The 10042-nt window shown below is 36.4% G+C and overlaps 1 protein-coding gene across 6 annotated transcripts in view; it reads left to right on the top strand.

The window, feature by feature from the left end:
• The first annotated feature begins 217 nt into the window (after positions 1–217).
• LOC131430543 (uncharacterized) overlaps positions 218–10042 on the top strand; it is a 75032-nt gene continuing 65207 nt past the window's right edge. For all 6 annotated transcript variants that reach the window (XR_009229540.1, XR_009229541.1, XM_058595602.1 and 3 more), the window contains exons 1-2: positions 218–724; positions 9462–9735. Coding sequence is in view for 4 of the 6 variants with exons in the window: in XM_058595602.1 (XP_058451585.1) it covers positions 9660–9735 (76 nt within the window). In the remaining 2 variants the exon portion in view is untranslated. The remainder of the gene's footprint in view (positions 725–9461; positions 9736–10042) is intronic.

Genomic DNA, 10042 nt, shown 5'->3' with positions numbered 1-10042 from the left:
CCTACATGCGTTTTAAAATCGCGTGTTACGCGCATCAAATGCAACAGTACCGGTCGTGCTGTCTGCTTTGTTTTATCAAACAGATAATCCTATTCCCGAACAGCAATGGAGAGACAACGCACAGGATTCAGTCAATGCTTTATCTAAATTCGTTCAATACGAGAGCGCGCGGAAAAAGACAGTCACTATTCGTGCACTATATTCAGTAGCAGTTTCGAGTTCGCCACGTGCGCTTGTGTTTTGAATAAGTTCCAGAGCCTTGAAAAAGTTCTGAAGCGGTGGAAAATATATAGTTAAAAAATTCATCAATCAGAACATATTTTCGAACAACTGACAATCACCGCTCGGAGAAATACATGGACGTGATTTGTCCTGCATAACAATTTACGTGCACGAACATTTGAAACGTATTGCGATGTGTGCAAAGGAAAGTGATTCTTGTTGAAAGTTGTTTGAGAACCATCGAATGCAACTGTACATCAGGATAAAAGAAAATCGCAAACTTTTGCCCACCGAAACGAAAGAAAGAAAGTGCGAAAATTGTACCTAACCCGTTTGGTTTCCTTCGAGTAGAAAAAGTTGGGGCGCGAATTTTCACAGCATGAAACGGCAGAGCTCAATTGAATAAAGGCGTGTGCTGATGAACTTCAATTGCATTTGAGCACAAGTTTGAAGGGATGGTGCATGTTGGAAACTTTCATGTAACCTTCTGACATCATTTAAGGTAATCGTGTGCAGATCGAGAAATCGAAAACACCATCGGTGTTTTTGTGAATGAAGTGCATATTTTTCAGTATGCGATAGGAAATTGCTATTCGGGAGAGCTCACCACCAATGGAAATAACTTTTTGAAGTCAAGGCTAGGAATAGTTTTGAATGAATGGCCGTGACTGCCGGCACATTGAAAAGATTTAAATGCATTGGAAGAAATCCTATAGTTTCTGTTATGCTTGAAAATCATCCAAATGATTTACTCAAAAATTTGCTAAGTTCACTCGCATCTTGTTCATCATAAGCAAATTAAGACAAGCTCAGTATAGGTTTAAAGAGCAATATTTTTTGCTAAAATTATTCATAGCCCCTCATTTTTGGAAATACCTAACAAAGAACATCACGAAAGTGGTATACAAACGAAACTGTGAAAATAGAAATTCTACCATTCTGCTTTTTCGTAGAATCGTATTTTCGTTCGGAATTTTAGTGACTTCACACCATGAACAACATTTACAACTATAAGCACTCATCAACTCAGCGCTCTGGATTATGAAATCAAGATTTCATATAATTATAAAATCAAGAACTGACTTGAAATAAAAAAAAACCATGCAATAAAAGCTTAATTTTGATCTCGGCGAAAAGACAGTAAATACCGTAAAAGCGCAGCTAAGCAATATTTTATTATTAATCTGTATCTCGGGTCTCGACTTTCTCGACAATGAAAAATGTTACATTCATATGCGGTTCTAGTTATGTTTCTCCTTACAATCTTGGGGAACCAGCCATTGTTGAAAAACGCAAAAGCAGTTTTACGTTTATTAGTTTTTTAAGTTTATCAATTCACCAAATATACTGACATTTGTCTTTTAAATTTCCGTTCAAAGCGAAGAAACTTGTTTTAACGTTTTGCAACAATGACTGTTTTCTAGAGATTGTATTGCCCCTTAATAGTAATCGACCGTTTTACCGAAATCAGTTTATTAATGATAGCAATTTACCGAAATCTCGGTAAACACTTTCAAGACAACCGAAATTCAATGTTTCATCAAAGTAGCCATTTTGCATCAGTTAAAACACGAGCGCGTTAACAAGTGCAATTTTTTTAAATGGAATGTGTCAAAATCCTGTGAACTGTGCTCACAAGTGGTATCAGTTGCAGCTAGAAATTGTATCCGAATATAGTGATGTATTGTAATATTCAAAATAAATTTATACAATTTGATTGGAGTTTGGTGCGATATATTTCTTTAAATGTTGAATGTTTCATTCAGCCTTTACTTTCGTCAGATTATGATTTTTCGAAGAGCAAATCAGTACAAATCTCGATTAATTTTCCAAAAGGCCGTAAGAGCAAGTGACATTTTCTCTTTGTTTACTTTCTCTTCTATTGATTACCAAGCGGTTTCCACGGGTATTACTCAACTGTTTGTATGTACATACTTATAAAATTTCGTAGAATTCGGTAATTTTTTACCGAATTTTCAACAGCTTAACATTTGGTAATCAGTTCGGTAATTCAGGTAATTGTGAATTGATTATCGATCGTTCGGTAATTGCTGAGCAATTAAACAAGTACCGTAAACTGTAAACCAAAAGGATCTAACGGATTGTTCGAACATTTATTTTGTGTTTGTTTTCTTTTGATTGAAATTCTGGATGTTCAGATTTAAAAAAAAAACGAATATTTGGATTTTTCAACTTACGAGTAGGTTTTTCGGATTCGGATTTTTTATTCACAGAAACGAGTGAAGAAAATTCCAACCTGTTGTGACTAAGGATTTTTTCCACGAAAAAATTAAAAAAGTGTCAAATATTCCGATTGACCAGAATTATGAGCGCCTTAAAAACCCTTCACAATCCGTCGAGTCCACCAGAAATCGAACGATTCGAATTTATTTTTAACTACCAAGCGGTTTCCACGTTTATCACTCAACTGTTTGCATAAAATGATACCCGATACTTTCGACTTTCAAACAGAGTCGTAAAATCCAACTGTCACTGTCACTTGTTCTTACTACCTACTGAAAAATCAACCGAGAAATGTTTATTACTGCTGATGAGTTTAGGAATGAATATCGTTACATTGCGGAGAATCAAATTGTGCTCCCTACTGGAAACGACATCAAAGCTTCACTTATTCCGCTTTACGCTATTTGGATCAACGGCTTCTTCATTTAATATATTGTTATTTTGGATTACATTTTCGACTTTGTCAGTTCAACCGTCATCAAAACGATGAAATCATCAATATTAGTAATGTCATTTTAAAAATAGAATGTTTACTTTATATCTTGAACTCGATTTCAATAAATTCCTGGAGTATGCATGAATATCAATAAAATTTAGGCAATTTTCTTCCAAAAATGACGAAAGTCTCGGAAATATATAGTTTTGACGAATCCGAAAATCTCGGGATATGCAAATTAGTTGTCAGATGAAAAATACCGAGAGTTTCAGTAGTTTAAAAATTTGCAGAGTTGGTTGCCGAGCACTAGGCTGTAAAAATCTAAGTGTACACAATTCCCAATGTAGTGCTTTTATAAACGGGCTATACCATTTTATATATACAACCCAAACCTTTTCAATAGTAAGAGCAAATTCAGCAGCTGGAAATTTTATATCGGGGATAGGTAATGGAACTTAAACAAATGTACCCTCAGAGCAAATTCAGCAGCTGAAAGTTTTATATGGGAGATTTATAATAAAACTGAAACTGTAAGAGCAAATTCAGCAACTAGAAGTTCTATATAGAAGATCGATAATAGAGCAGAAACTGGAACAATCGTATCCCCAGCAAGTCGATCTAGTTTTATTTATTCGACCAGTTCTTCTGTCGAATTTAAAACTGATCTACGATGCCGTTTTTTTTGTATATTTGAAGCACGAGTAAAACACTGCTGGGGCTGCCAGTTTTTCTTGCTATAAAATTCAGATTTAAATTTTGTAACTGACATAAATTATGCATCTAGAACTAGAACACTACTGAATATGCCCTAACAAATGTATCCCCAGCAAACCGGTTTAATTTTATTAATTCGACCAGTTTATCTGTCAAATTTAAAACTGGTCTTCAATGGCGTCCTATTTTTTGTACATTTGAAACACGAGTAAAACACTGCCAGTTTTTCTTGTTATAAAATTCAGATTTAAATTTTGTAACTGACATAAATGAGGCATCTAGAACTAGAACAGTACTGGATATGCTCTAACAAATGTATCCCCAGCAAACCGGTTTAATTTTATTTATTCGAACACTTCTTCTGTCAAATTTTAAACGTCCATACATACGCTTTTCTTCTGAAACACGAATAAAAAAGTGCTAGGACTGCCAGTCTTTCTTGTTATAATTTTCTGATTTAAATTTTTAAAGTGACATAGATTATGCATCTAGAACTAGAACACTACTGAATGCTGCCCTCAGCAAGCCGTTTTGGTTTCATTTATTCGAACGGTTCTACTATCGTACTCAAAACTGGCATACGCAGCAGTTCTATTTTTTACATTTGTTTCCAGATTGATCAAGCACTAAAGACTGTCCCAGAAAGTATGGACGTACTTTGATTTCGCTGTAAATAATTCACAAGTGTTAGATATTCAAATTTTATTCGATATACTGATAATATTAAACTACAAAAACAGAATATTATTCTCAACATTTGCTACTTAGCCATTGTAGACTAGCTGGCGCACCTTCTTGCGAACGTTCCTCATTAAATTCCGTACAGACTTCTTGGCGACAAGTTTTGACACTTTTTTCCAATCTTTTTCGAACTGTTGAATGGTTTAGGCTGCCGAGACATGTTTTCTAAGATGTGCCTTCGTTAATGCCCAAAATTCCTCAATTGGTCGAAGTTGTGGGCAATTTGGTGGATTCATGTCTTTTGGGACGAAAGTGACATTTTTGGTAGTATACCATTCTACCGTTGATTTCGAGTAGTGGCAAGAAGCAAGATCTGGCCAGAAGACAACAGGATCCTTGTGGCTTCGAATCATGGGTAGAAGTCGTTTTTGTAAACATTCCGTAATGTATATTTCGCTGTTTATTGAAGCAGTGGTGATGAAGGGTTTCGAAATCTTACCTACAAATTGCTTGCCAGACCATAGCTTTCTTACCAAATTTTTCGACTTCGATCAATGTCTCGAACTGGTTTAACAGTTGCTCTTCTCGCACCGTATAATATTGTGGTCCCGGCAAGGATTTGCAATCGAGTTTCACGTAGGTTTCGTCGTCCATGATTATGCAGTTCAAATTTCCAGCAAGAATCGTAGTGTACAGCTTTCGAACCCTCGGCCTGATCGATGCTTCTTGTTTCGGACTATGTTTTGGTTGTTTCTGCTTCTTATAGGTTCGAAGATTCAAACGTTCTTTAGCACGAAGAACATTTGACTTCGAAGTGCCCACTTTCTTGGCCACATCCCGAACTGAAACCTCCTTCTTTTGCTCGAACGCCTTCAGTATACGTTTATCCAACTGAGGGTTAGCAGGACCTTTTTTTCGAACCGTTTTCGGTTTATCCTCAAAGGTGTTATCCTCGCCGAACTTCCTGATTACATTTCGCACGGCTTTTTCACTTACTCCTTCCATTTTTGCTATCTTTCTCAGTGACGTGGAAAGTTTCCACGTTCTGTGCACCATTTGTACACAATTCTTCGACATTGTTCTGCTAAAAGTCCACGCATTTCGAAACAAACTAATGAAAACGAATAAACAACTGCACAAGTGGTTAGAGAAGAGTGTAAACAACAGGACGCAGCCATAAGAATTGACAGATTCTGAACCATTGCGAAATGGCAGCGGTTTTTAGTTGCGTCCATACTTTCTGGGACAGTCTTTAGAATACTGGTAAACATGCCCTAACACTTATTTTCAGTTTTATTTTTCAAGCATAAATTTGAAGCAGATTCGAATCTGCTCGCCCAGCGATACCGGAGTGTTACGAAGTCAGTCAGTATATATTAGGGTTCCAATAAAAAGGGGTCATCTCCAATTTCGTGAAGCGGTAGTGCTTAATTAGTTAGGCATCTCAAAACAGTCCTTATGAGAAAATTTGAGCTATATCGAATAAGTGGTGCGCCCAGCAGTCAGCAGTGTGATATAAGATTATACTCTAACTAATAATTTTAGTATATGCGATGGATGATGGAGCTGAGATGAATGGGTACTACAGTACGTCGCCCATTTGAACACAGGAACCTAGGCCATCATCGAATTGATTTCGATTTTCTGTCTTATACACTTGCTATTGAGCTTGAGCAACCACCCCTGGTTGCTACTTCGTTACTGATTGGGATTAGCTGAAATTGTACAGGGAATTTTTCGATGATCCGACCTGGGACTGGTAAATCATCCTTCAATGTACATCTTCTGGTAATCCCAGAATTTATTGATTAGTACCGGCACCGGCCAGACCCGAATGTAGATCGTCTAAGGAATGGGAAGGGATGTTAGTCCAGCACTTGTTGTTACTAGAGGCCGTATATACTACTGCCCACTCCACAAGTGTCACGGGATAATGATTTTTGTTAGTAAAAAATTCAGTATTGGTAGTATTCGCGCACTGAGTCGCGCGTGTTCCGGTTTCAAGATGCTCGGATGCACCACTAAACTCACTGACTTCCCGGAGTGAACGTTTCAACAACATCCAATATTGAAGTTCCGGGAAGTCTTGATTCACAGCTCTTTTTCGAGGAAACAGAAGAGAAATTTGCAATACTATCGCGTAAAGAATAAAAACTTGCCTAATTTTTATAAATAAAATCACGTGATACAAAATAAACGAGTGAATAGGATTTAGACAAAACAGTTGATTCATTGCATTGACATATTCTAAACAGTTTTTATAGAATCATTTTAAATCACCAAATAAAGGTCAACAGATTTCACGCGTGTCTTGATTGTGTATTATTTCTGCTTTATTATTTTATTTATTTATTAAAATTATTAACTGGTTATATTGGTTGATCTGGGCAGCCGCCTACCGAAAAAATATTAATTTTTTGTTTGAAATATTAATATCAACGGATTTGCGCACGCTAGATGGAAATTGATAGGTTGAACGAAAAGATAATTTAATAAAATAGAGTAATCAGAAGCGAAACGTTGAAAATATCTGCTAACTGAAAGGAAAAAGAAACTCCTGCAATTGTCGCCTTTTACGACATGGAAGCAGGAACCCAGTGGATCTATTCTTGGTTCATTTTTTTGCCAGATTCCACACGGCATCTTTTGAAATACATGAAGCTTTTGAAATACAGTAGATACAAATTTCTCAAAGGCAACACTTAGCTTTTGATCCTTAATCCAGAAGTGGTCACAGAGGTTGGTCCTTGTCGATCGGCACAACAAAGACCTTACGGCACAACGGCATTTTTCACTTATAGCGTCCGATCACAACGCATCGTTTTTTTAATGTGGAACACATTTTTGTTTTCTATATAGGGGTGCCAACTAGAAATTCAAGAAAAACACACGTAGAAATGTGGTCAGGTTTTGAACAATTACAGCTCAGTCAATTTTGTATCAATTATTAATATTATGTCACCATTTGATTGGAAATATTTCTACGTATTGATTTGAATGTTCATACCCATGAATTTTTAATTGTATATCATTGAAATGTTGAATAATAGCTAGCAGTGTCCTATTTGTCTGCAAAAAATCTCCGGCATACCGGATTTCCCTGTCATAGTCGACGATTTTGAAGGAATAAGCGATATATCAAAGGGAAAGCAGCGCTCTGATTGGTCAACCGATGCAAAAGTGAAGCTGTTGGAAGCACGCGAATCTATAAATATGAACGAAATTATAGCTAACGTTTCAGTCCTACACGTAGCTTGCTAGAGGTAGGTTTTGGCTAGACAGCAAGATAAAAAGTGCCATAAAACGATTTGAAGCTTTAATTGCTATGCTCTGATCTTGTGTCATAAGAGATTGGATGAAATCCCATGTTATGTCGTTTCGCCTGAGAAATTGACAACTACCCCAGGGTAATTTTGAGTGCATAAGATCAATTTCTTATTTATATGAGATGACCTCGATTGATAATGAGAAAAAGTTTATCACTTCAACCGAAATCGCAGAATGGTAGTAATGGTAGAGAAACGCTATAAAAATAACTTCTTGCATACAAAACTTGAACACAAGCGTGGCGAAAAGAAGCTTAAATATCGATATCTATATCGCAAGCATGTACAAACATATAATTGCCTACATTTGGGCTATTGATGTAATTTCGTCGGCTAAAAAAAACAAATACAAATCATGATAAATATAGTCTATATTCTGGGTTCGCGTGTTCGGTGTTGGATCATAATAAAGACTAAGCAGACTCTCGTGCATTTGCGGATTCAAAAGTGTGACGATTAATTGAAAATGTCGATCATTAGAAATTTTGGTTGCCTTGTTCCACATCAATGGCTCGAACAACCCCATGGGGCTGATCCTTGTAGTTTTTTTGCATTAAATTCATGCACTGAATATGGAAAATCAATGTAATACAAGAGAGAACGAAATTTTCACTGTTCTGTTTTTCCTACGGAAAAATGACACGCGAGAACTTTTCACGTCCGCTCTCTTCTGTCTTAAACACTTGCTATTGTTTAAAAAGTATTTATCGAGGCTTTAACTGAATTATGAGCTTAATGGACTCCAACTCATTTGTTTTTTTTTTTCAAACAACTCAAGTTCTATTATTCTTAGTTATTAATTCTTGCGTACCATTATACAAATAATAATAGCATTTGAGGTATAAATTATCTTGTTCATTTTTTTGTTCATTTTTCTGTTCATTCTATTGTTCATTTTTTTTCGTAACACTTCTTTCAACTATTATTTATTTCACTACTTCTTCTAGATACATTCCAAAATTATTTATTTCACTACTTCTGCTCAATTTTTTTCACTTGAAACTCGTCAAAAATAATGCAATCGGTCAAGAATCTAGAATTGAGGAATATATTTTGAAATATTATTCTAAAACAAACGCTCTGAATAACGACAAATCGTTTTTTGATAGTATTTAATTCGTATTCCTAATAACGCTAGCAAAATCAAAGGTAGCTAAGATTCGACCGAAACATATTCGATCGAAAAACCAATACGCCGTTATTCAGAATAAGGGCGAATATCTCGCCAGTGTTTTAAGCTTCAGAGCTTTCCGAAATCTTCTTGTAGTTTGAATAACAGCATCTTCTGGAGAAGTATTTCATTGAAAAGTTGACCATTCATTATCATTTCTGAACTTCAGATTCCTTGCCAAATCATGATTTTTATATAAATGACTTTGTGAGACATTTCTCCAACAACAACAACAACAAAATCAGTTGTCATGTTAAGCTAACCGCAATGAGCCAAAATAAAAGCAGTATCATTGCTTTCTTACATGAGGTGACTGACCAACAGCACCAATTTTTTTATATTTTCATGTATCTTGAAACACAAGTTGATGACAAATGTAAGAGTTTCAACCATGACAAGGTGCTAAATTTACTTATGCATAGAAATCGTATCGTTTCCCGAATGAATGCTATCAATCTATATCACACGAACTTTCATGACAAGAACCAAATGGGCAACGAGGTTAATATATTGTGATTTGCAGTACAACACCTGCTCAGTCGCGGAACAGGAAACAAATAGCAGCAATAATAGAAGCTTCGTAAACTTCGCACACTATCGAAACACATGTGAATAAACAGTAAATATAGCCTGTTGTTGTTTCTTCTTCAAATTTTTACTTTCATAGAATTATGCGCTCAATACAATCATTTCGTCACGCAAAAAGGAGCACTTTCGTCGACACCTAAGTCAACTGTGGCCCCGACCGCATTCCAATACGTTCCATCATATCACAGGATGAATAGTATGCCTAACAGGAATTGAACAAAAAAAAATGGCCCGTCGATTGCTATATTAATGATAGCTCATCGAAAATCCACTCAACATGGCACCGCCGGGTCTTCCCAGGGAGCGAAGAAAGAAAGCTCACGGCTTGTACTTTCATTCATCACCACCAAAAGGTAAGTACCTACCGCATACAATGTGTGCACGAAGATTCCCCAACACTTCACACTAGAGTAACGATGGAGACGCTTGGTGTTTCTTTTCTTCAATTCACGCGAACTTGAAGCAGGTCGTTTGACCTTCGAACAGATCGGAGGCACATGGTTTATTGTTGCGTTGCGTTGCTGAAAATCTACGATATATCTACGTGCCAATAACTTCATTGACGTGCAGATACGCACTTTGCTACTAGTCGCTGTGGTAGCTCCAATAACCGACACTATTTTCCTCGGGAGAACAAAGAAAAAACCTGGGCCACATGTA

The sequence above is a fragment of the Malaya genurostris genome, chromosome 2, assembly GCF_030247185.1.
Source record: "Malaya genurostris strain Urasoe2022 chromosome 2, Malgen_1.1, whole genome shotgun sequence".
In the NCBI taxonomy this organism is placed as follows: domain Eukaryota; kingdom Metazoa; phylum Arthropoda; class Insecta; order Diptera; family Culicidae; genus Malaya; species Malaya genurostris.
The sequence above is the reverse complement of the archived record's forward strand: the minus strand, read 5'-3'. Positions and strand labels throughout refer to the sequence as shown.